Source organism: Thunnus thynnus, chromosome 6 (assembly GCF_963924715.1).
Source record: "Thunnus thynnus chromosome 6, fThuThy2.1, whole genome shotgun sequence".
Classification (NCBI taxonomy): Eukaryota; Metazoa; Chordata; class Actinopteri; order Scombriformes; family Scombridae; genus Thunnus; species Thunnus thynnus.
The window spans coordinates 22,300,906-22,328,774 of record NC_089522.1 but is presented as its reverse complement, the minus strand read 5'-3'; the positions used below and the strand labels follow the sequence as shown (position 1 = coordinate 22,328,774).

The window sequence follows — 27,869 nt, the reverse complement described above, 5'->3', positions numbered from 1 at the left end:
AGACACAGGTGGGGAGTCACTTTACCCACATTGCGTTTGGGTCGCAAACATGTAGCCCCCCACAGAGCCACAGCACCCTGCCTTTACTGGTTTACTTTAAAGACTTCCTCTCTTCACTATATGTTGTGGACCTGCAGCAGTGTGGTGATAGAAAACATATTTGAGTAAAAAAAAATCATTTAGAGAAGCTCAACAACATTTATTGGTCATTAGCCACATGTGAGGTATGTTACTGCTAAAACACTATTATTAGAAGACTGAAAATAATTATCTGGTACATTGTATTTGTATGTACTTTTTGCTGGGTTTCTTGCTGATATACTGTATTACATAATGCTGTGATAGGATGATTTCATATTGTCTACTAAGTCCTTGTGAAATTACTCATGAAATGAACAAGTAATGGACTGAGGCATCCAATATATCAGTTCAGACCACCTCAAACATACCTCTGTGACCTAATAAAGGTCCCAACAAACACTACGAGACTCAATCCACCTGTTTAAACAAAGGCAGAAGATCGGGACAATGTATCACACAATGGACAGATAACATTAACGCCTCCAGCATTAGGGGGGCCCAAGTAGACAATGATGTCACTATCACTGGCATCAGCTTTAATGAACACCCCGCAGAATATTAAGTCTACGCTTTCGTCAAAAGAACTGAGGCAAGAATGACTTCACTCTGCTCTGAGAACAAATAATAAACAGAATGTATTCAACTTTAAACTTTAATTCAATATTGCTAGTGTGAAATGGAGAAAGTGCCCATTAGGTAGATTATTGCGAGGCAGGGTTGCAGTCAGTGGGCCTGGGCAATTAGTAGTGGCATAAGTCACCATTCAAACATGCATGAATGAGAAATTACAACAGTGTGGGGTGAAATTACTTCTCCCAAATCAGTGCGTGTCAGATGACATTATCTCGCAGGCTGAGAGCCATTACTGCACTGAGGGTTTCTAGCCCCAGAGGGAGAAAAGAGAGGTCAACTACTGTGGGGGAACAGGCCATTTGGTCTCTGCCTGCAACGTGAGGACATCTCTCAGGAGAGGCCCCAAATGTGCTAAAACTACAAGGCATGAAGTTTAGAGAATCATTTCTGTTCAGTCACTGATTTTTAGTCACAGAGGTGATTTATGTTTTATGCTATTGAACGTGTACAGTTCAGAACTGAAAGCAGCATGAATAGTTGTCGAAATAACACAAGAGATAATTCACTTCTGAACTGGCGATTACCAGAATAGTGCAGTGTATTGCGACAGACATGTCACTGCAGGTGGTCATGGGCTATGTGTGTTATGTAATCTTTGTCATCTGTACAACATCTGTGGAAGATTTCATATAATTTTTTTTTTTTTTTTTTTGGTGGTGTTTTTACTTGCCTACCACTCTGAGGGTTAGCAGCTTATATGGGTGTTGCTTGGTTGTGTGTTAGGACTACACAAAGGAGTGACAACAGCTTCTCTGGGGATTAGCCAGCTCCAAGGTCACTTAGCTCTTGTTATTTATGATGATATGAGTGGGTCAATTGCAAGTTGAACTTGTGTTCGGAAGACCTGCGTCATACATTTGTCTCCTGTAGAGTTATAATACAGCCTGAATACCAGACATAGGTTAGACTGGGATAACATTTAATATAGAGGGTTGTTAGATACTACATGTCCTTTTTTGAATGGATTCAATGTAAATATTACACACAAATATACTAAACAGAGTTTTTTTTCCTGAATTGTGAATTAGATTAGAGATAAATATTTCATTCCTTCAGGACAGACATTCAAGAGAACCTGGGAGGTCCTTGTATTCTGTGACTTGAGTGCATTTGATTATAATGAAAAGAGAAAAAAAATAATGGGGCCACTGACTCATCTCTGTCATTGATTAGTCAAGGGAGACCCCTGAAACAAAGAGCCAAATGGCCCCACTGCCCCTTTGCTTGTCTGACCAGTCTATTCATCCACTGAGGTAGCTTTTGTCTATATTTATTCCCAGTAGTGACTCAATGACCCTGCAGATCGAACAAGAAAAAACAGAGATATTTAAAAGATAAAATTCACTATAGTCTCTTTAGAACAGACACTTGAACCTATTGCAGTTTATTAAATGTCAGTGATTACAGCTGTAACACGATTAACCTATTCACAACGGTGTTTTGACAAAATCACAGTCATCATGTGATACCTAATAATGCTTGCATGAGCTTGATTTATCAGTGTGGCTTGTTGGCATCTGAGGGAGTAAACAGCGTACCAGTCAATAATTTGACACCTAATTTGAATCTGTGTATTTGTAAATATACTGAGGCTAAACAGTGATAATTGTAAAGACGTGATATGTATGAAAATAAGCATATCTGTGATTTTCGTGTCACTTAAATATTTTTAAACGGCCTCGTGATGCTGTCTTCATCATATTCTTTTTCGCAGTGTTCTGATTAATCTCAGGATTATCACACATTTCCCACTAAAGTCGCGACATGTTCAGTCATTTTTTGGATGAGAAGAAGGAACTGAAATTATTTCGAAAGCGTTTAAAATAGTGGAAATATTTCCAGTTTGTCCCGCCCTCAAAAGAGAGAGAGAGAGAGAGAGAGAGAGGAGAGAGAAATAGAGAGAGAGAGAGAGAGAGAGAGAGAGAGGGCGCTCCCAGCCTCCCAAGTAGGTCTCAGGGCATAAACTAAACTTTACGCACAAGTTTTCTTCAGGAGCACACCAGCACTGCAAGATCAGGGACGCAAGGTAAGCAATGTGTTTTTTTCTTTTCTTTTTCTTTCTTTTTTTTTTTTTTTTTTTAGAAATAAATCACTCGATATCATTGTATGATTTTATACGTGGAGCGGTTTGCTTTCCCCCTGACGGATAACACAGAAGCACTGGGACAAATATTTAAATTACACGCTCTGTTATCAGTGAAATTATATGTGAAATCTTGTATGATATTTGGTGATTTGTCGAATAGGAGTGCTATTCCTGGTTAAAACTGACAAAAAGAATTAAATAAGTAACCTATATGCTATTATATGTGTGCCTATACGACTGTAAGGTTCAAATGTTTAAGTCACATCTAAGACTGAGTCTTGTTCAACACGCAGGGGAAAAAATGATTGGTCTGATCACAACAATTAATGAAGTTATCAATTTATGCATTTCAGAAAACTTTTTTAAAAAATCTCCCTGAAATAAGCGACTCATTCTTTAATTCATTTCCCATCATTGAAGTTTGCGAGGATTCACGTCTCAGCGTGTTTGCTTGTAGGTTTAGGAATTAGTAGATGCTGAAAAACAATGTTTGCACGTGTGTGTGTGTGTGTGTGTGTGTGTGTGTGTGTCAGTGAGCAAAAGGATAAAGGTCAATTTTTGGCTACTGAGATGACAAGGCACACAGCCGTTGTTTGTAATGCTTTGTGAGACATTCCTCGAACTGATAGCTGAACAAACAACCCGACAGACTATTTTTCATTGACAGAAAACAACCCTATCAAAGCATTCAAAGCTACAACCAGATGAGTTTCATGCTCAGTCCACCTGATTTATTTATCATCCACTGGCCTCTCTGTATTACATTTTCCCTCTCACTTGCTACGAATGTTGTAGAAAAACACAGAGTTTTGGTTTTGGTGCTTTTTGGGCTGAGTTCAACACTGTAAGTCACCATAGCAGTGGGCCATGTGCCAGTTTAAAGACTGCAAGATCTGGTAAAATGATTTTGTACCCACAGAACACAAAGACATCATTGATTCTCTAAATGGAGCTGCAGTGCACTTAGTTCTTTTGTGGCTTTGCCTGAGTTATGAAGGAAGACAGGGCTACAGATGTTACATTTATTTTGATGACCTCTAGATTTTATTGTTATTACTTACTAAATTCATGCATTGCATGTTTTGCATAGACTGGAAATAGATTTCCCAATATCAGCACACGGTCAGGCAGATGCACCGTCTTCCAACAGGTTGTTTTATTTTCCAAAAAGATGACAAGTTATACTGTAAGTTGTATATCAATACTTATAGATGCTGTGTTTTACAGCAATATCTCCAGACTCTCAAGCCCTCAAGAATTTGCTGTTTCTATTGAAAGAAAAGTAATATGTAAACATCTGCCATCCTTTGCCTTCCGTAACAGCTCCTCTTTTGGTGGGAATCTATTCCAAGGACATGCAGTTTGGGAAAAATGCGATAGCAAAACAGGCTGTGGAAAGTGACTGAAGCTGGCTAGAAACATTTCAGGAGGAAATGTCTACAAACAAGTTTGTCATGCAGAACGATTTTGAGTTAATCTCCAATTTTGAGCCAGATTTTTAGCATGAAATGTCACATAAGTCTCCTGCGATTGGCACAAAAGCAAGCAGTGAAGCAAAAACAGGAAAAGTAAAATAGAAAACACCTGGTTTTCAAAATGCTCTCTGATTTGAAGTCAGATCACTTACTACCAGGATCAAGCCTGTCACATTCTGACTTTGAGCTGCCAGTCTGCCTCTGTACAGTATGACATGTAATGAAAAGCTCAGAAATCTCATAAAATGCATTCATTTCTATTATTTATATTACTTGATAAATTACAAACTATGCTATTTTCTTATAAAAGTATTTCTGCTAGTTTATACAGAATTAGTTGTGTGTTATTCTTACAAGAGCACTGTTTACTGAGACAGTTTATGCTCCACCAGTTATTGGGAGAAGTTAGCAATGGACTCAAATGACTTTCACAACATTCCCACCGTATTCCGCAGAAGCAGACAATTTTATGAGTGTACAATTCATAACTTAGATAAGCAGTTCTCCATGCAACACAATCAACACACTGTTTTTGCATGGAAAATTATTACAGTGTCATAGAAGGGAGGTTTTATTATTTCAACATGGTTTTTTCAACAACTGACAATTTTTGTTGGGTTATAATTGTACATATTTCCCTCAGTCAACTTTACCTTTGGCCAAATTTCCATGTGCAATCAAATATAAACCACAGCCTACATCCCCTGTGGTGCCAAAAGAGTAGGTATGGAAAAACGTATATTTGGCAGGCGGTCAAATAAAAGCAGACAGGTTATTAAGTCAAAACATGTGTTTTTGATCATAACTGTGAAAAAAAAAAAATCCAAAAATAATAAGACACTGATTGGTATCAAGCTGAATGACAGACAACTTGTGTGCTATAAATATATTATTAACCAGTGTTTACTTTCACAGGCTAAAAGACACAAATTCTTTCTCATCTGGAATCAAATCTAGCCTGAAGAGAAGCTTACTTTGAAGACTTGAAATGTTTCAATTTTTTTGTACTTTTTTATACAAAATGAACATTCAGAGGGCAACATTGTTTTTGTTTTGGATGATGCTGTGCCTGGACATCTGTGTAAGCCAGAAAGACTGCACAGGTGTGGATTGTCCTGCTCTGCAGAACTGCATCGAAACGATTTTGGAAAAAGGTGCCTGCTGTCCCACCTGTACACAAAGGGGCTGCATCTGTGAGGGTTACCAGTACTACGACTGTGTCCAAGCAGGCTTCCGGAAAGGGAAAGTCCCACAAGGGGAATCCTACTTTGTGGATTTCGGAAGTACAGAATGCTCCTGTCCCCAGGGAGGAGGGAAGATAAGCTGTAATTTTATTCCGTGCCCTGAAATTCCCCCCAACTGCATCGATATTTTACAACCTGAAGATGGATGTCAGGAGTGTGCACGAATTGGCTGCTCCCATGGCAACAAGAAGTATGAGGCGGGACACTCCTTTCAGATAGACCAGTGCCAGGTTTGCCATTGTCCAAATGAAGGTGGAAACTTAATGTGTTCGCCCATTCCCGGCTGTGACCCACGTAGTGTTAATAAGCCTGTGTTGGTTACGACCACTGAGAACAACAACCCTTTGAGAGACATTAGCAGACATCATGACAGCCGACAAACGAGTCCTGGACCATTTTCCAAGCTGGCATTGGGAAGCACTCTACCACTGTATAAGCCGGACACACCCAGTTTTGGCACAAAGGATTATGACTATACACTGGCAGAGCCAACGTCTTCCACTATTCAAGATCTGGCCCGACCACTGGAATCTACTACAGTACTACCAGCTTACCCAGAGTCAAGCTCCGCATCCTTCAGCTCGCATGATGACAGAAAACATGAGCTGCGAGACACACAAAAAAGCTCTGATCCAGAGCGGAACAGCAAGGATGAGATCACACATAACATGGATCCAACCACTACTGGGGCTTGGAAAGAAACATCAACATTGCTAACAACTACAACTGCACAGAAAGTGACCACAGAAAACCACAAGCCGCAACAGGAAATTGGAGAAAGGACCAATAGACACAACAGCAACAGAAACAGAGTGGTGCAGGACACTTCTTTAAGAGACACAGCACACACGACCCGTGTCAACAAGGTGGGCAGGCAGTCTGGTCATCACAAACATAGTCAGGGCAGCTCCCACTCTGTAAGCCATAGGGGACAAGAAAAAGTCTCAATGGAGCCCAGAGGGCCTCATGGTGGAGAACAGAGTTCATACCCCACTATCCAGTTCAGCCCCACCAGCAGAGCTCCAGTCAGGATGAGGGAGGACGGAGAGCAGCCTGACAGACAAGCTCAAACCCTCCACAACTACCAGTCTCAGGATGAAGAAGGAGATGCAGAAGGTAAGTTATATATTTCAAGTCTTAAAACAATCATCAAGTGCCCTTATGAACATTGAAACAGGTTTTTCTTGCTCTAATCATTCCTCCTGTTCATACTGACAGTTAGAAGATCCCCTCTAAATGTGCTAACAATGTAAGTGATGCGGGACAAAATCCACTCTCCTTGTTTTGAGCAAAAATATATATAGAAAATAATGTGGAGCTTCTGCCATCTGTGTTATTCAAATGATGTGGAAATCTTCCACAGATAGTCTTCTTAGTAAAAAAAAATCCCTCATTGTGTCTTGACAGACAGTGTTTTCCTGTTCAATTGCAGAGGAAGGATCATAACAGAAATAGGGAATTTGGACAGCTTTAAGTAAACTTTTAAATACATTTTAGCATAGAAGGATGGCTGTGGAATTTGTCCCCCATCACTTACAATGAAAATGAATTATGACGGGATCTCTTAATGGCCAGTATGAACGAACAGGAGGAGTGATTACAGCAAGCAAAGGGACTTATTGGTCATCAAGAGGTCAGTAACATTAACATAAAATGTTCTGATGAGTTCAGTGCCGACATCAGAATATAAAACGATGATTTATAGCCCATGTTAGGTTGTTACTTGTTCACGAGACATCTTCCTCCTCCTCCTCTCACATCCTGTCTTTTGAGGAGGAATTCATAATCACTCTATTCAAGCTGGCAGTGGTCCAGGAAAAACAATTGTCCATGGAAAGGCTGTTTTCCCTAGATAGCATTTATCTACCTTGCTCAGAAGAGAAAAGCCCTATACTTACTATGTACTCATTTTCAGTTCATGTTGAGAGAATGGTTTATTTATTCCTCTAGAGATTTGCAAATAGCGAGTAATATTAAGCCTGGTGCCATATTTACATTATTATGCTTCTAATATATCTGATATATCCTATAAGAGCAGCTGAAATTGCAATTTCTCTCCCTACTTTGCTCCGGTGAGAGTCCTGAGGTTGTACCTCCTGCCTGTATCCTTCATGTCATTATGAACATGTTCTCAAACAGATCAGCCTCCTTCAGGGCACAAAGGCCAATCGACTGCAGGCACTGGGATGGAAAGTAAATGATGAAGTGATTACAACAATGTCTAGAAGATGATTTACACTGCATGGGAAAATAGAAGAAAAGCACCAAGGATTATTCTAAAATATGAAGTTAGATTACACACTGTACAGAATTTTTAGAATATTGACTCTCATATAGTAAATCTAATCCCATATAGTCCCATATAATAATCCACATTTATTTAGAGGAATGTGATTTTATGCAGGTCCCTAAAATAATAATGATTAATAAACATCCTGACAAGAAAACATGATTTGATCATAATTTTCTCCGTATTTTATAGCTTTATGACACAAGGTAGTCTATATATAACATTCCCTAAAATGAGTAGATTAAATTATCATGCTTATGACTGGTTCATTGATAAAATTAAGAAATTGGTTTAGCATTCTGAGAGTTCTTTCTTATTTTTTTCCAGCAAACAGCAGTCCAGAGGTGTGTAGTTAACCTACTTTACAACACTATTATTTTTGTTGAGACCTGTCAGGACTTTTCTTTCCTTTCAGCACCTGGCCTCCGTAGGTATGTATAATATATGCTGAACGCATCTGTGAGGTGAACTTCAGAGGTACCTGTCAAGTTCATTCATCGGCCTAAAGTTGGAGAATTTATGTTTGAAATTGACTGTTTGTTGTTGTTGTTTGCCATTCACAATTTTGTTAAGGAATGCTACAGGACCAGGTCAAGTCCGGGTAAAATGTTTGTGAGATGTACTTTGACTGATGTCCTCAACACTGAGTGTAAGCGCATTAGGATGGAGTCCAGCTACTCAACTGTAAATTATAGCTTCATGGAAGAGAGTTTGAGCTGAGGTAGGATTTTTTTTTTTTCTTCTTTGAGCTTGATGTAGCCGGTCTGGCTACTCAGTTTGTGGAATGACACTGACTAAAGCTTCTCTGGTGAAGGTCATTGGACTAAGGGAAGATTTCCAGAGTGGTGACATGTTAAAGCCTAGACAGGAAAAACCCAGCTGATAAAGGCCTTGACTAATGCCTGTTATCAATGCCATTAGCAAAGGATGCCAAAGTTATTTGGAGAGGGAAAGAGCCAGCATAACAAGAACACAACCATTTTTCACATTAACATTAATGGTCTGTCTTTTCTGTGGAACAAATCCCAAAATAAATGTTTTTTTTTACTTTCAGTCAATAACTCCTCCTTACTTGCCCTCTCCCTTCCCAACCAGAGGCAATGTGTGCTCAGAAGGGGGATGGGATTGTTTAGGCTTTCTAATGCTTGGCTGGACCTGGTATAGGATTTCTTGGGGGTTGTACCTGTGAGCGGCATAATGCCCATGTGATGAATGAGACCACTGTTGTGGCTTGATTGCCAGACGCTACTCACTGCTCCCTCATGAGCCAGTGTGATTACCCGTCTCCCGTGAGGCTACTGGTTTCCCAGTCTTCCCAGTAATCACCTCATCTAAAGCACACCTCTACTCACGCGCTCCTTCCCTACCAACCATAATGTTGAACCAAAGTAGAAGAATGTTAGACATGGATAAGTTGATAAAATACTTGGCTGAAGCATAAAAATCATCTGGATTGAGGAGGAAAAAACTGGAGCGGCACTTGTTTTTATCAACGGCACTGTCACAACATGCTGCATATGGGAGTGGGCTGAACAGATGTATAATTTTCCTTTAGCATGAAAAGCAGGGTGAATACCAGAGCTGGCCATGAATCTTGGCAAATCTTGCATCCGCAAACACATCCTTACTGAAAAACCGCCCGATTCACATGTCACCGATGCTGCTCAGAACTCAGCTTGAAAACATCTGCTCCAGATGCAGGAAACCACTCATAAAAAAGACCTGCTGTATATGTAAAGATTGGTGATAAATTGTTACACATTAACAGATCTGTCTCTGGTACCCATCTGTACTTCTGTCATTAACATACAGGCAAAGTGCAGCTGTATACAGATGCTTTCAGACATACAAATATTATAATTATACATTATATGTTTTATATTATTTTTATATTGTAATCTTACATTCATTTATGTTTATCCATCACTGATAGAATAAAAATAGTTACTCCTAACCAGACTGTCAACTAGGTAATATTATTTCTTTGGGCTCAGTGTTATTTTTATCTATCAGATCCCAATTCTGGATTTGGACAGATTTCCTCTGGCAAGAAATGAGCGAATTTCCTGTATTCTGATTTTTGAACACACCTTGGAATATATAAGGAATAATAAGGCAATAAGAAACAGGTTCAAATTACAGGACTGTGGTTAACATTTGGTCAGAGGCATGCAGCTTAATATGCTCAACAATTTAATATGCAAAAAGAGTCTGTAATGCCAATGTTATATTGTAAATAATTTACAGAACAGTGTGGGTATGTGCATGTTTGGGTGTGTCAGGAACACATGTGACACCTGTAGAAAACACAAGCTATACAGGATGTCTCAATAATTCAGTGCACCAATAGCAACAAGTTCTGACTGTGTATTTTAGTGTTTCATTCAGGTTATCTAACCACAAGGAGGTGTAATTGGATTGGAAGTTACTGTGTGAAACCATCAAAGACTGAGGCAAGCCCTTAGGGCTCACATCAACTAACTTTAACCCCAGTTAAGACTACAAAAAGATGGATTAAACGACTGTTGGCTCACAGTCTCAGGGAGATTAAGACAAAAGTCGTCGATAATTGAAACCTGAATTGGCCTTTCTAGAAATGAAGTCATGGTGACAGCAGGAGAGTCCTCCCTGTTATGTCACAGACAGCTGTTCTTGGACAGCGATTATGTGTTTCAAAAGACAAGATATCTCTGCAAGTACTCATGTTGAAGGTGAGAAGAACATTGTGTCACTCCCTCTCGAGCTTAACACAGGCCTGCGCAAACACACACACACACACACACACACACACACACACACACACTACCATACATACACACTCAAACGCGAATATGCTTTTAGGCTTTCAGCATCAATCATCTGACATGTTCAACCACCTGAGTTTTGTATGTCATGGACCCTTGGCATGTGCTGTTATTCACATTGTTGGTCCTGCTCTCGCCAGCCCACCTGTATTGTAAATCACCGCCAAGTCCACAAAAGAAAAGACACATGAGCTTTGATTAGTGGCAGCGCACTGCTTTATGACACCTCCAGACATGTTGAGAGTTGCCCTTTTTGGTTGTTATTCTAGCTCCATATTTTCAGAGGGTGTGATGTCACCAGTTTTGGATTTGGACAAGAGTAAAGCATCTGGTGTTAATGCTAGTCTAATGGACAGATATAATGACAGGCCTGGGACAGAGAGATGGTCCTCAGCCACCTTTCAAGCCTGCATCTGAGATCTCCATTGTGTCAGCACAATAAATCAACTTAGCTAAATACTGCACAGCTGAATTGCACAAATTGCTATGAGGGCTTGATTAGAAGGTCTGTCAAAGAGACAGGAAGAGACCTGGTTAGAGATCAGATATAGCTCAGCAGCTATTTTGGTGAAATGTAGTATCCCTCCAAAGTCCTCACTGGTTCATCCACTTAATCCTTTGTAAACATGGTCATGAACTGTATGTATTTTAACTGTGCATACATCCCACAGTCTGAGTGGACATATGGAGCAAATTTGAGTGACATTCATGATGAGTGAACTGATTATACCTGGAGAAAATGAATAGGTGGCAGAAGGAAGGAGGATGAATAATTATGTTCTCTGTCTTTTAATATACATCTACTCAGGTTCAAAGAGACTTGTTTAAATGCACGGCTGGCACAGATACTGTAGTTTTGTATCAAAGAGTCATTGTGCCTTTCAAGGTTTAGATTTTCTCATTTCTTAACCTTTAAATTATGCACACTGCAGCCGTCACTTGCTCTGTTCTGAGTAATTGCCTCAGTCTTATTATGTATGGGTAAGTAAGGAGAGGTATTTCAACCAAAATAAAGTGGATGTGGAAGTTTAAATGCTAAAATGGCCTTGGGCACTTTCAGACAACTGTGCTGACAGTCTGACTTCCACCCTCATTTAAGGCTTAAACTGACCATCCTATGAGAAATTCTTAATTAAAGTTTAGATGGTTTTTCATATAATTTTAAGCCGTGCTAGCTGTGTTGGTTTCTTGGTCCACTACTTTCGTCCAGACTGTCATGTCTTAACTATTACTGGATGGAGTATAAAGACATTCATGGTTCCCAGAGGATGAATCATTCTGACTTTGGTGATCCAAAGCACTTTTCCTTAGGTTGACATTTTTTGGTTTTTACTGAAACATCTTGGGAACTATTAGATGGATTTCCATGAAATTTGGTTCAGTATTCATGACCCCCTCAGGATGCATTGCAATAACTTTGGTGATCCCCTAACTTTTAAACTAGTGTCATAATCAGGTCAAAATTTTTATTTTCCCAATACTTTGGTTAATGACATTCCCATCAGCCTCAGCTGCACTTTGGGTTTAGTGCTACATTGTGAACATGTTAGCATTCTGACATTTGCGTTTAGCTCAAAGCACAGCTGAGTTTAAGACAGCACTGTTTCACACAGCTGCTAGCATGGCTGTAAACTCTTTTAGTCCTGTTATAATCAGTTTCCATCTCTGGGTTGACCTCACACACTTACATATATCTCAGCCTGTTCACAGCTACACAATATACACTGTTTTATCTATGGGCCTACTATCACTCTAGATTGATAAAGCAGTGGTCCAAATCCAACAGTAAACTTAATTATATTATGATCATGTACTATAATCATAAATCCAGTGTGTGCCAGTGTAATCACATAAAACAGAATAAAACAAACATGCTACATTAAATTTAAGGTTAATTATGGTCTGATTACACTGTATAAGTTAAAACAGTAGTAAAAGTAAAAACACAAAATGCTCACCTAAAACTCTAAATGATTGTGTTTTGTGTAAATCCATTTTAACAAATATTTTGTCCTGTATGGTGTGACTAACTGGGAGAACATAAATGTCATGAGTTGAGTCTTCTACAGTAGCACAGGAGCCACAAATCAAAGCTGGAATGCGCTGCCCTGTTATTGAAGTAACACATATATATTTTCCCTGTAAACTGGATAATGTGTTTTTGCTCTGTCTGCGCCATGACCCAGTTTGAAATGAAGTGCTAATGTGTGACTCTTTCCCCTGCTTCAGCTCTGATTAGCCAGGATGTAACAAAAAAAAGACAATTTTACTCTGAAGGTAAGTTTTTTATGGAGTCTTGGGTTTCGTGCTTCTCTCTGCCAATGAAAGTGAGAGCAGAGTCAAGGAGTCTGAAAAGAAAACAAAGAACTTACTTGCTATTCTCAGTGTGTCGTCACCAAAGCCAACTCTAAGTCTATTTCTATGAGACGAACGTTCCACGAAAGATGAAATTCAGTTCCACTTCAAATACACTTTAAGCATCTCTATGATGGTACATGTTAACCCTCCTATTCCAGCTGAATTCACATTGTAACCGTTATTTCATGTGAAACCCTGGCTGCACTCAGTGGGATAAATCTGGACCTGCATGTTTGTGTTTCATTACAGTGTCTGCCAAGGAGCTGATGAAGACCTGCTGTGAGACAGGGGAGAAATGGGCTTCAGCTAATGGTCACTGCAACAACATGGAGCCACCCACTAAAGATAGGCAATCCATCTGCTGGTAGGACCATTATTAAACGCCCATTCACATCATTTAACTTAATTCTTATAATTAAATCCAACACACTGTAAATCATCTTAAATAGTCCTCTATGGCAAGTAGTTCCCTGTTTATCTTCTTTATTGGATTTATCGCCAAGGTGAATTTGAAGGGGACATTACTGAAATGTACAAAAGACATAATGACAAGGAAATGTTCATATTTTGAAATTATGATGTGTTTTCTTTCAAGATGAATCACAAAAGTTATTTTTTTCTTTGGAATTACTGAATGTCTTCAGGGCTTTGACTGTTAAATGATTAAGATTTAAGTTTCCACAGAAGACACACTTTCTTTTTTTAAATCAAATTTAGAAAAGAAGAAACTCAAAAACACAGTCAGCTCTGTAGCAGCACTTGTGGGAAGAATAGCCAGCCCACTCGTTGCTGTAGGGCCACAGTTGCAGTCCAAACACTTCTGCAGTCCATTCTCCTGTGTGCTTTTCTCTGCCAGGACTACCCAACAACAGTGCTGTTTCGGTTCCCTGAGAGAAAGTCGGTGTTTGGCTGGAATGAATGCAGCCAGAGGGGGAAATATGTGTGAAGAGGAAGCCAGCGATAAATGTGGGATCGATTCCTACAAGGCAAGTATCTATGACCAGATACCACGGGAAAGGGCAAACACAGTTCACTGGGTTCACAGTCAAACTTAATGACACTGTAAATTTCAAATTAAGCCTGCATTAGTCACAGTGGAATTGAAAACATGTGTAGATGGCACTTGTCTGCAGTCAGGAAAAGTCTTTGTGCAGTGTCTGAACAACTTTATTCTCCATATCTCCTCTGAGGACTACTGCTTTGGTGCCAATTCCTGGTCATTCAATTACCTTATTTAATTTAGACAAATGATTTAGAGCCAGTTAAAACTGAAGATTCCCACTGTGCTACAAGCTTTGACATCTTCAGAGAAGATCTCAGCAATTGGAAATGTCAGACGTCAATTGTTTTGACCTCTCTGAAATTGTGGAAACACATTCTGATAATTGATGTGGTAAAACAGTAGCAGTGGTAGATATTAGGCTATTAGGCACTCCGTGAGGTTCTAGTCATGGTGTAACTGTATTGTGTTTGTCCAGATTCCCAAAGCGAATCATTTGCCATCTGACCTGTGTGTTGAAGGAAACTTACTCACCTACTCAGAAGCCCTTGAGCCGCATGGGGCCATTATCGACTCTCTGCTGCAGTACAGCTGTTAAATATTGGCTTTCACCACCGTTCTTAGGACCCCTGTAGATATAGTAATATTATGCCCTCTACAACCACGCTACATCACAGAGGTCATTACTTCAGTTTTATGTTTCGCCATGCCCCTGTGCACTCTCAGTGGTGATCTTGCTGAGAGCTACAGGGAAACAGAGTGAGAGTCTGCAAGCAAGGGGAGAGTTGCCCCAAATTCATACTTGTAACTATCAAAGTTCAACTGCTCAAGACTAAGAGAGACTAAGAGTCTGCAGCCACGCTAGAGGCTCTTTGAGGCTATTTAGACACAGCAGAGCTTTGAGATGAATGCTAACGTAAGCACTCTGATATGTTCCCAATGGCATCACTAATATGCTGATGTTTAGCAAGTGTTAACCATGTTCACCATCCCAGCTTAGCATGCTCACATTTTCCAAATAGCACTCAATTCAAAGTACAGCCGAGGCTGATTGGAATGTCATTATTTTTGCAGGTATTTATAAAGATTAATTTAAAAATTTGCCCAGATGATGGCACTAGACGAAAATTTAGAGATTACCGATGTTATTACAATTCATCCTGTGGTGACTATGAAAGTGTGTACCGAATTTCATGACAATCCATCAAATAGTTGTCAAGACATTTCACTGAAACACAAATGTCAACCCCATGGTGGTGCTAGAGGACATTTTTTGATGATCAAAGTCAGTAGGATTCTTCCTCTGGGCAACATGAACGTCTATACAAAATTTCATGGCTACCCATCCAATGGTGTTGAGATATTTTAGTCTGGACCAAAGTGGGGCACCAACTGACCACCCAGAGCCACAACGCTGGATTACCTAAAAACAAACATTGCATACAGTTTGGACTAGTGAGTGCAGACTTTCTGGTCAAAGAGAATTTTGATTTTTTACTCCTACATGTAACAGCTACTCTAAACAGCTACATGATCCATGAGCACATGTGTGTAAAGACTGACTGTGTGACCTGCAGGAGTGCTGTGGCTGCTGCTCTCTTGGGCTGCAATTCCGCAGCGAGGGGCACCGCTGCGAAGCCCACCAGCACCTGGGCTTCCATTGCAGACACGTCTTCCTCACTTGCTGCGAGGGAGAGGACAGGGGGGATGGGAATCGAGACGGCTGGCACACTGTCAGAGAGAGGCCCGCTCTCGATTCAACTTCACCTCCAGAAAAAGGTATTGTCAACAAATTCACACACAAATACACAAACCTTGAAATGCATTGCACGCTTCATGTTAAGGGAAGGGGTAGCGTTGGGCGCGGCATGTAACTGATGCACTGCCAGGAAAAAGTACAGATTTAAACCGAAGACAATCCATTTTCTTTATGGTTGCTGTTAAAAGAAGCATTGTAGTAAGGCCCCCAGCCCTGCAGAAAAAATGATGCTCCTCAGTCACCTCCCAGGGCAAAGTATAATAGCCCAGTCCACCCCACTCTACTATAATTCTAAGAGATGTAGTACCTGCCTGCCTGGCATCGCTCTCACTTCTGTTTCAGCAAACCACTCTCTTGTTAGATGTATTGTTATACAAGATTTGATTTGACTGCTATGAGTTGGAAAACTTGGCTCATTTTAAATTCATGTTGATTTTTATAAGAGCCCATCTAGGGAAGGGCGTTGCAACTTGTTTAGGATATGAATGATGTGGTATGTGGGAGTGGTTGATGCCTTATATTTATCTCTATAAAAAAACACATTACAATAGAAACAACCAAAAAAAGAAATGCTCCTTATCATTGTGGACTGTATTATTATATTCAAAAGGTGTTCTCCTTTAGGGGAATGTATGTAACTATTTTAAACTTGTTATGCAGTTATTCATATCATTATACAGTTTTATTACCCGTGAGAACAACAGCCACTCTCTCCATGTGCTGTAGTGTCTGACAGCCTGTACCCTAAAGAGGCCTTCTCCATCGGTGGGGAGCGGGACGGGGAGAATGCGGTGGAGGGTCCTGTTGAGGTGGAGGACATGGATGAGTGCCTGATATATGAAGACATCTGCCACCACAGATGTGTCAACACACCAGGCTCTTACCGGTGTGAGTGCTTCCCTGGATATGTGCTGCAAGAGGACGCTTTCAGTTGTGCACAAGGTAAAGCAAAGACCACCAATTTTATTGTCATTAGTAGTGTCATACAGTGCTGGCAGACATTTCCAATGATGCCAGCATACATGGAAGAGACTCTCTCTGCCATTTGCTCTTCTGAAATATGATTTACAGTCCACATTCCCGTCAGGAAGACCCCATTTATTGCAGCTTGTCTACACATTCATAGTGTATTATTTTCCTGCTGTCTTTGAGTTCCTTCCTGTCTGCAAGCCCTGATACTGCCTAATAATAGTTATTCAAATCACACACTAACATCCCTTTCCTGGACTGACAGCGATGCTCAACTAATCACACTTACACTGCTGTCGAAAAGCTTTTCCAGTTTAACATTTTCACTGTTTGAAAAACAGTCTTTGCACAACCTGAAAGCAGGAGGTCTGCTCAGATGTACAGTATGAGACATATTTTCTGGTAATGCTGTGTGACTTTAGTGCAGTGTACCAGACTTTAATTAACAGTGGCTTTCACCAACACAAGCCTGTCTCAACAGGATACTAATGCCAGAGCTCTCAGCAAATTACAGTGAGGGATGGGGCTCACTAATAAACCCAAATGTTTGTCTGCAGGCTATGTTTTTTCCTGTCTCACCTTCACTGCCATTACAACTTTCATCTAGCTGCTAGCTTCATATCGTTAGATGAAAACGCAGGAATTGCACACAGTTTAAGCCTCTAACTAAGGCCGCAGTAGATGGCAGAGGTAGAATTCTTGATTACAGTGTAATGGCACGCTCCTGTGATGAGATTATTCGTGTTTCTGCAGAGACGGTGGAAGAGGAGAACAGACTGAAGGAGGATGACAGAGCGGCGGTGGAACCCACCTCACTCCCTCCATCCCCCACCCAACACTCTGTCCCACTCAACCCCTGTGAAGGTTAGACATGTACAGCTTAATGAGGGGAGCGGGAGCTACAGGCCTGACAGCTCACAATGAGCACTTTCATTCATCATTACCGCTAAATCAGTGACTGGAACATGCATCTTGATGCAGTCGAATATGTTTAGAAGAGAAGCCTGCGCAGGTTGCCATAGACTGACATGTTATTATTTCAAACTCACCATTTCCATGAAATGTTATTGCACTGCAAATGTCAAACACAAGCGGTGAGATGGTATCAAAGGTTAGTTTGTGTTCAACATCAACCACTCATTCTCATGAGTTCTCCATATCATAATTTGTGCAGGGTCACATTTTGTTTCTCTTGTTTGGTTTCCATGACACCAGGGTGGAGGTCCACAACACTGTTGGACCAAAATTAGGAAATACAATATGACCAGGTCAGGGATCAACCTGGAAAAAGGAAATGAACAAATGGAAATACACAAAAAAAATAAATACTGCTCTGCCTCCCACACAGGCCCACAAAGCTCGCCTCTGTTTCACCCTAAATACTGTTGTGTGGAGTAGCAGTACAGTATATTTCATTTAAACTAACTAATGTTTGCAGGAAACAGCCCCTGTGAGCAACAGTGCACCCCAGTGGGCGAAAGGCCACAATGCTCCTGTTTCCCAGGATTCTCTCTGATGTCTGATGGACGCTCCTGTGAGGGTAAGGCACTAAAACTTACATATAATGCTGAAAACATTTTCTTACATCACGTCAGGGTAGCATGTGGAAATTTTGTGCAATCACAGAAGTGAAAAATGGCTCCTAATTTTAGCCCTCGTTTTCAGAGGAGTTTGGTTCCAGTTGAGGAGAGTTTCTTGGCAAGAATGTCTGCCACTGATTTGTCTCTTTCTCTCATCAGCGCCTCTAGATTTGCAGAGGAGATACAGCCCTAATCCCCTTCACTCTCAGCAACACACTGTGATGCAGACCAAAAAAAAAAAGCCAGAATTGGAGATTTTTTCTACCAGAGGGATTATCCCAACAATCCATGCATTATCACGATACATCTTTCTGACTGCATGCCCTTTACCCTTTATTTCCACTCAGAATGGTGGTGGACTGTGCGTTTTATCATGAGACCAATCAGCTACTGCTCTATATGTCTGTGTCTCTGGGGATAAATCTTTAAATAAGCCATAACCACCAGTCTGTCTCCAGCTTGACAGCAGCCAACTGTGGCAGTGACACAGAGAGCAGTTCAGTGTGGTGACAAATTTCTCATTGTGTGGATGTTATACCCAGTGGCCTTTCCCCCCTAATCTGTCTCCCAGAAGAGGGTCTGACCCCTGCCTGTAACTGCTGAGTGTAAGACACATGTCAGGGCTCAGATGATGGTATTTTTGTACATCTCTCCCTTTTTATTCACCATCTTCTACTGTGCACTTTTCATTATTCATTATCTTTCTTCACACTGACACATTTCTCTTTTATTCTTTTGTTTTTTTCGACATCCAGACATAAATGAGTGTTTGTCCGCGCACGCCTGCCAGTTGAATGAGCGCTGTGTAAATTCTGCAGGGAGTTATATCTGTCAGAGACTGATCACCTGTCCCGCGGGATACCAGATCAACAATGACATTTGTGAAGGTACACTACACCTTATCAGCGTTAAGCAGCATCAAAGTACTCCCTTCCACCCACAGTGAATATGTTGTAAATAGCACCAAGAGAGCATTTGTACTACTGCATGTTCACAATCTAAGGAAAGGACATTGTTCAGACAAACAATCACTTTTTCCACCCTTGAGAGTAAGTATTGAAAATTAGATTTTTTTTAATTCTTCACGTCCAGTGATTATGTAATTTCACATGTGAGCACACACACAAGAGGGAATAATAACAAATATTACTCAGAGAGCTATTTCCGAAATATTTGCTTGTATGAAGAACTGCCTAGCTTTTCTTTCTGTAGGCGGCGCCCAACTTGCAGTAGTAAACCTCCCAATACGTCTCATTATTTCCATGCACCATAAATTGGGCCTGCAGCAGCAGTGTTCAGGAAGAAGAACCCCTAAGATGAGTATTAGATGTGCTCTAAGTGCTGTTTGCCACTGCAGATGGGTTTCTGTGGGCTTAGGTAAAGAGACCCAACTAATCTGCAGCTCCTTATGAACATAAAGAATGTTCAATCATGCAAAATGAGCATTTAACAAGAAAGTGTGTTTAACGGTGAGCCTCCAACAGCTGCCACTTCAGGCATAAGCGAGGAGTGAAAAAACCTTTTTTGTGCTGTGCTACCTATTCCCTATTCGTGGCTCACTAAGAGACTGTAATGAAATTCGCCTTTTGCCTCTTCTCAAAAATTCACCACATAGGGAGAAACTGAATTGTGTTCCTTTCCCTTCTAAACAGAGTCAAGTCAAGTCAAGTCGATTTTATTTACATAGTGCCAAATCACAACAGAAGTTATCTCAGGGCACTTTTCACATAGAGCAGGTCTAGACTGCACTCTTTGCTTTACAGAGACCCAACATTCCCTCATGAGCAATCACTTGGTGACAGCAGCAAGGAAAAACTCCCCTTTAATGGGTAGAAACCTTGATCAGAACCAGGCTCTAGATAGGCGGCCTTGACCGGTTGGGTTGAGAGCAGAATGACTCTTAGCACCAGATTGATGCATTTTGTGTCAAAAATCGCACCCCTTCTTCTCAGTGTCATATTGACAGACGTCATGCACATATTACCAAAACTCACTCACTGACTCCATGCACTTTCTGTTAACATCAACCAATTGGGTGCTAAGAGTAAGGTTCAAAAAATTATCACAAAAAGTCATTAAAAAAACATTAGTGACAAAATGTTTGTTTTCTCCAAACAATTTTTACTCATAAAAAGTGTGATTATACATATATAGTGACACTCACATAGTCAAAATTATTTCCATCCCTGATTGGGCTAGAGATGGAGGCCACCCCATCCATACCAGCATCACTGTCCTCCCTTGCTCACTCCTCCATTACAGGCCCTTACTCCTCCTCCACCAAAAATATGTATCAAAACAACATTGAAGATCTGGAATCAATTTAGATGCCATTTTGGGTTTCAGACAACCTCTTTTTCTGCTCCGGTAGCCTCAAACCCAGATTTCCCCCTATGTTTTCTCAACGTGGTCTAGTCTCAGTATTAAAAGATGTAGAGATCTCTATATTAACAATACATTTATTACGTTTGAGCAATTACATGTTAAATTTGGTCTACCCAGACATAATTTTTTCAGGGTCTTACAGATCCAGAGTTACGTCCGCAGCATAGATCCCTGATTCCCCACCCTTCCTGGTGAAACACAGTTAGACACTTTTCTTACCCCATTTCCCACTCTGAGAGATACCATGACAATAATCTATAGAGAAATTTGTTCTTTACAAACCACCTCATTAAATGACTTAAATCCTCATGGGAGGAGGAACTGGGTGAGAATATATCTGATGGGCTATGGGAAGGGGTACTTAAAAGGGTACATACCTCTTATATATGCGCTTGGCATGGTCTCGTTCAATGTAAACTCATTCATAGGGCTCATTGGACCAAAGCTAAACAATCCAAAATTTACAAGAATGTGAACCCTAATTGTATAACCAGTCTCCTGCAAATCATATACACATGTTTTGGTGTTGTCCATCTCTTGTTGGTTTCTGGAAAGACATCTTTAACACACGCTCAGAAATAAGCGGCACACGCATCAAACCAGACCCTTTTATTGCATTATCTGGGGTTTCCTCACCCACACTACAACTGACCAGAATGAATAGGGTGTAATTGCCTTTGTCACTGTGTTGGCGAGACGACTAATCTTGTTTAGATGGAAATTCCCGGCAACTCCTTTTCATGCTCTTTGGATTACAGCCGTTTTAAATTGCATAAAGTTGGAAAAAAATAAACACACACTTAAAGGGTCTACAAACAAATTCTGTACAATGTGGACCCCCTTCTTCTCTTATGTTAGGTGACTACATTTCCCTGCAGTTCCTTGTTGAATGGAGGTGAGGACATACACGGCATCTAGGCATCTAAGAGGTTGAGGAGGACTGTATTGTAAAATTCTCACATACTGTGCAGCAAGTGAACTCTTTGACCTATTTAGGTTCCTTGAGTCCTTTGCCTTCATTGTGAGGGAGGTCACCGCCAATCTCACACACATTTATCCTGCTTCCTGGCTTTTCTCTCTGTGTCTCCATCTCTGTCAGGTATACTCAGCCCTTGCAGACTTTGCTAGGCTTGTGTCAGGAGCAAGATGCTCAATCACTATCTGCTGTTTAGAGACCTACCATATATACACAGGGCTGCCTGCCAGAGCTGGTTTAGGCCCCTATACAGCAATTACAGTGCTGCTGGCCTGTTAGAAAACATGAGACACTCATGCATTATGCACTCTCATACATACAGTATGCACCACAATTTGTGCTCTTTTGAGATTGTGATTTCCCACCAGCATTGGTTCATACTATGGCAACAGATGTGGAGGGCTGATTGACGGGAGGTAAATCTCTGTGTAGACAGGTGTTAGAGGACTCTGGGGGGTAGATACTCCCTCACACACTGCACAGTAAGACCTCTGTATGTAATTTCTGCTGGTTTTACTCATTAGAGGCATTCTTCTAGTTGAAATAATAAACTGTCGTAGTGATTAGTGATTAGTTAAGATAATATTACTAAATTGTAATACAATTCTTTTGCTTTTGAGTAACCGTTAAATCATTGGCAGCAAGAGACTCTTAATGGGCGAACAGTAGTAGAAGTGAGTCTTACAATCTGCCATTGCACCACAGTGCCATCCAGTGGTGAAATATGGCATTACATGTACATGGCATGCACTGTAGTTAACACATCCAGTGGACTATTAGACTGAAACTAATGATGTTTGATTTGTGTGTTATTAGCAATTAATCGTTTCCTCAGTCCTCATTAGCTCACTTATTCATCCTCTTCCACAGATATCAACGAGTGTGAGCAGGGGAGCCATAATTGTGGGCTTGGCTTTGAGTGTGTGAATACCGAGGGCTCTTTCAGGTGCAACCCTAAACCCCGCTGTCCTGTGGGCTTTACCCAGGGCACACAGGGCAACTGTATAGGTAGGATACCTCCTTTCTTACTGATATAATTGTTAAAAAATAGGTTCACATTTTTTCAAGTCTGTCTTAAAGCAATACTCACATGCCCACATGAATATTTCAAGAGTTATTAGTCACTGTAGTCATGACTGTAGTCATTCCTCCTGTCCATACTGGCTATGAAGAGATACCCCCCCTTCTATTCTGAGGAATATAATGAAAGCAACTTTGGAAAATACCCATTTGATTTGACAAACTCATATTAGCCTCAACTGAACTTTGGGGTGCATTTTTTACACAGAAGAAGGACTGTGGATTTTGGAGGCACATTAGGCAGGGATCTCTTTATGGCCTGTTTAGTAAGGAGGTATGATTTCAGTGACCAAAAGCTATATTAAAGTACATATGGGCATGTGATTATTCAAAAAAAACTTGGAGAATATGAACCTATCCTTTAATGTCCATTCCAGTGCTGTTTGCAAGGGTTCAAAGATTGAAGGCCAAATGTATGGAGGTGTTAATTCAATGATTACTTGTTTTCTGGTTGAATTGTGCTACTAGAGGGAATAAAGTGATAAAGTGTTTGTTTGGAATAGAAAGCCCTCATGGATTATATTGCAAAAATATGTCCCATTAAACCCGTGTAAAGGTTCAATGTTATATAACCAGCAAACAAGGGTCTTTAGCCTTGTTTTATATAACAGTCAGACGTAGTTTTGTCTTGTTCCCAAACACAGGTGAGTGAACCAGCCCAGGTAGAAAATTTCCCCACAGGTGAATCACAGTCTCTTTAGACACAGGGTTGTGCGTCGCGCAGGTGAATCAGCAGGGCTGCAGTGACAGAGGGGTTAAATGCCACACAGACAGGAGATCAGAGCAGTTGCTGTTAGGGGCTGCAGAGGGGTGGATAAAAGCCAATCCTCTGTCCTCCTCCAGTACAAACTGATGCTGTGGAATTAGCCCCCAGGGGCAGGAACTGGGGCATGTCGAGGCAGCCGACACCACTGTAAAAGGAGTGTAAAAGAAATGCTCTGAGAAATGAGAAAATGTCAGACACACACACAACAAAGTTATCCACGGGGATGCAACTGTGTGATGTGTGTTTGCTTTGATATTGCAGCGTGGCTAAAGAGCTGCCCTCTGGTCTCCCATGCCTTGCCTTTGTGCCTTTGGGTCTTCCCTCTTCTCCTTTTTCTTCCTGTATCTCTCTCCATCTTTCTTTCTTTGTCTCTGTACCAGACATTGATGAGTGTGGCGCTGTGGCCCAGCCATGTAGTTCAGGGTTTAACTGCATCAACACAGTGGGATCCTACATGTGCCAGAGGAGGATAATATGTAGCCGTGGCTACAACGCCAGTCCCGATGGAAGCAGATGCATCGGTAAGATTTCTAGCTGTTACACATGAAGAACATGTCATCAGATTTGATGAACAAACAAACTTAAGGACACTGTCAGCAGAGGATGTGATGCATGCAGGCAAGAGAGGTTACACAATGATACAGAGTTTCAGACCAAGATATTTGCTCATGTACCTGTAAAGAATCAAAAAATAATAAATTATATAATAATTGATGTTATTTGAGTTGTTTGCAAACACCATTTGCAGCTGAATGTTATGATCGTCATTTTATTAATTCCTTTATCTCTTCACCATTCCTGTGCATCTTGTAGATGTGGATGAGTGTCAGAACAGTCTGCATCGATGTGGAGAGGGCCAGCGGTGCCACAATCTGCCTGGTTCCTATCGTTGTGAATGCCAGACAGGCTATCAGTATGACTCATTCAGGAGGATGTGTGTAGGTATGTTGGACGTCATACGCATCATCATCAGAGGTTTTAGAGCTTTTTATATTTTGTCTTTTCCCTACTCTGTCACTGTTTCCTGCTCTCTCCTTCCCTTCCTTCCACCGTTCATTGCTTTTTCATTCTACTACTGTACAGCCACCTCTCTTTGTCTTCCTCCTCTGCTGCTCCTGTTTATTATTCTGTGGTGGAAGAGCTGCTGCTGCTGTATCCTCGGCTCCGCTGCTGGATCCTGCAGTAGCCACTGGCCTAGCTACTGATCACATCTCCTGCTGCAGAGTACTCCGTTCTGCCCCTGCTGCTGCTCCCTCTGTTTGTGATTCACTGTGTTGTGACTCTCATAATAATGGCCTCTGCTCAAGTGTTTAGACTATCAGCAAGCAGCTGGTCCCCTCACATCACACTGTCGTTGACATACACACAAACACGCACAGGCATGCGCACGTACCCGTTCGTGTAGGTCATCAAACCCGCACATGCTTGGTTGCACACGCGCGCTTGCACACATGGGTGCAAACACACAAATGCAATACACATTTATAGAGGTATGATGACACTGCTTCTTCCTCTCAGATGTAAATGAGTGCTGGCGCTACCCAGGACGCCTGTGTGCCCAGACCTGTGAGAACACCCCAGGCTCCTATGAATGCTCGTGTACCTCTGGCTTCCGCTTATCCGGCGATGGCAAGAACTGTGAAGGTGTGTGTGTGTAAATGTCTGCTTAAGTGGGTGTTTGTGCATCCATGTGTGCGTGTTGGTGCTTGTCGTTGTATGTTTTTGTGAATTTGTGCGTGAAAATATGCCTGTGTCTATGTACAGTATGTGTTTGTGGGTGGACCAGGCCTGTGTGTGTGTGTTTGCATGAACAGTGCAGATTTCCTTGACTGAGCTGACATTAAAGCTGGACACTATACAGAATATTGCTGAAGAGGGCTGGCAGTTAGTGGTATTAGTGTATTGTACTGTATATCATGCAATGCCTTCAAGCACAAACCAGTAAAAACATAATTGGCTTAATAACAACACCTTCTTTATATGTTAGGATAAAAACATTGAAAATCCTTTGCTCAAGTGAATGGTGACAGTAATGAGCTCTAACCTCTAATCTCCAGATGTGAATGAGTGTTTGGCCAGCCCTTGTAGTCAGGAGTGTGCCAACATCTACGGTTCCTACCAGTGCTACTGCAGACAGGGCTACTACCTCAGGGAGGATGGGCACACCTGTGAAGGTGGGGCACGCTCTATTACACATCAGGAATACCATGTTTATACCATGCTTATGTTCAGACAAGTTAATGAATCAGTTTCACATGATTTACCTCCTTCTTGTCAACCAGACATTGACGAATGCTCCCAGAGCATTGGCCATCTGTGTACCTATAAGTGTGTGAACGTTCCTGGCAGTTACCAGTGTTCTTGTCCTGAATATGGATACACAATGTCGCCAAATGGACGCTCCTGCAGAGGTGAAAGCATATAAATGTATACTGTCCTGTAGTTGCTAGACTTCAAGTTTGCCTCATTGAGTTCTGCTTTGAAATAGATTTTAAAAATGTCTCTGCACCCATTTAACTCTTCACACAGTGTACATTAATGGTTATGCTCTGATAAATATAATTGGTACTTTTACAGTGGCTCAATAATTACACAGTCTATAAAACTTTATTGGCCTAAAAATCTTGTCATGCTAATTTGAATTTTGTACTTGAGCAATTTCCCCCACAAGGACAAGTTTTTGTCTTTCATGTTTCAGCAATGAGGCTTTTCCCCAAAGTTCAATTATCCTGTGACGAACACATATCCTCCTCTCCAGGCAGTAAAACCAGCATGTGTGCATTAACTGTGTGTTTTAGATATCGATGAGTGTGCCACAAGGGCCCATAACTGCTCTCTAGCTGAGACCTGCTACAACATCCAAGGAGGTTACCGCTGCCTTTCTCTCAGCTGTCCACCAAACTACCGCAAAGTGTCCGACACGTAAGTGATAAAATCAGTTTGAAAACCACACCGGTGTTCAATATGATGCTTCATTGATCTTTCAAGAGGTTGACATTCTGTTATGTTTTTGTAATAGATTTGAGATTGGATAATTATGTTGTATCTAAGATATATATTTTTTTCCTTTTAAAACAAGAAGTGAGAGCAAAAGAATAAAAAAAAATCTGTTTAAATCATCAGTTTAACTGTTGGAATCTGCTTAATATAGCTTTTGTTTGCTTTGTCTCTGTTTTTGAAGATTTGATTATTTAATATTTCATCATTTTTCACAGCATTTCATACTGTAGCCTTAAGTGTTTGAATGTTTGAGTGTTTTGAATGATTATCTTTTAACATCTCTGACCTTCCCTGCGTCCTTTGTAGTCGCTGTGAGCGGATCAGCTGTCCCAACTACCTGGAGTGTCAAAACTCACCTCTGAGAATCACCTACTACTACCTCAGCTTCCAGTCCAACATCGTCATCCCCGCTCAGATCTTCCGCATCGGACCCTCCCCTGCCTACTCTGGGGACAACGTTATTGTCAGCATCACCCAGGGAAATGAGGAGAACTACTTCAGCACCCGCAAGCTGAATGCATACACGGGTGCTGTGTACTTACACCGGCAGGTTGAGGGTCCAAGGGATTTCCTGATTAACGTAGATATGAAGCTTTGGAGACAGGGGACGTTTACCACTTTCCAGGCCAGGATTTACGTCTTCATCACGGCCAACTCGCTCTAACAGTTGGCTCATCTGTGGCCGCTATGGACCAGTTCAGGAGGACTTTTCGTATCACTATTTAACAATTTCATAAATATACCACTGTCTGTTATGATGGAGTTGAGTAGTTAATTTTGCTTATGTCCAATTGAAACGAATATCAAAAGACTGCTGTAATAGTAGTAGAATATTCAGAAAGAAACTGTCTGCTTTGTGCCAGTTCTTGTAATGCTATTCATTTCCATGGCTCACAAAACACATTCATTCAAAAGTCCATTCAAATCTAAGGCTAAAATATAAACTTTCAAAATATAAAGATACCACCAGAATGAAGCATTTTGCCATTGTATTAATTATCTTAACTATATGTGAGTAAAACATAAAAATGATAACAGGCGACCTCTATCCTCTGCCCAGCTCTTTTTCTAATATCCTGGTTTCCTGCTCATATCATCCAGTTATCAGATGGCGATGTGTGATTTGATAACACTGTGGTGAAAGCACATGAAATTGTATTGTAAGAGTTTCCATGTCTCTTTTCTTTTACCCTGCGCTGCTGTTTTTGTTTTGTCTTTGAAGTATTTTTTATAACTAATTTAATATTACTCTATATAGTGATTTTTTGTATCCCTGTAATCAGACACATTATGGATGGATGTATCATATTTTTTATGCTAGATTCATAAGCCGCAAAGTATTTTAGTAAAATATTAAAACACACCAATGTGGTTTGGTGAGTA

At 40.9% G+C, this 27,869-nt stretch overlaps 1 protein-coding gene across 3 annotated transcripts; it reads left to right on the top strand.

Moving 5' to 3' along the window:
- The first annotated feature begins 2,622 nt into the window (after positions 1 to 2,622).
- Positions 2,623 to 27,869, top strand: LOC137184726 (fibulin-2-like). 3 transcript variants are annotated; one of them, XM_067592672.1, is made up of 17 exons: positions 2,623 to 2,740; positions 5,191 to 6,635; positions 13,221 to 13,335; positions 13,828 to 13,957; positions 15,549 to 15,750; positions 16,457 to 16,672; positions 17,453 to 17,563; positions 18,138 to 18,239; positions 19,035 to 19,166; positions 22,511 to 22,648; positions 23,867 to 24,007; positions 24,300 to 24,428; positions 25,005 to 25,130; positions 25,544 to 25,660; positions 25,769 to 25,897; positions 26,285 to 26,408; positions 26,793 to 27,869. In XM_067592672.1, the coding sequence occupies exons 2-17, from the start codon at positions 5,264 to 5,266 to the stop codon at positions 27,148 to 27,150; spliced, it is 3,642 nt and encodes a 1,213-aa protein (XP_067448773.1). In that variant the 5' UTR covers positions 2,623 to 2,740; positions 5,191 to 5,263; the 3' UTR covers positions 27,151 to 27,869. The 3 variants fall into 3 exon arrangements, with proteins under 3 accessions (XP_067448773.1, XP_067448775.1, XP_067448774.1); XM_067592674.1 differs by lacking the exon at positions 19,035 to 19,166; XM_067592673.1 differs by lacking the exon at positions 25,005 to 25,130.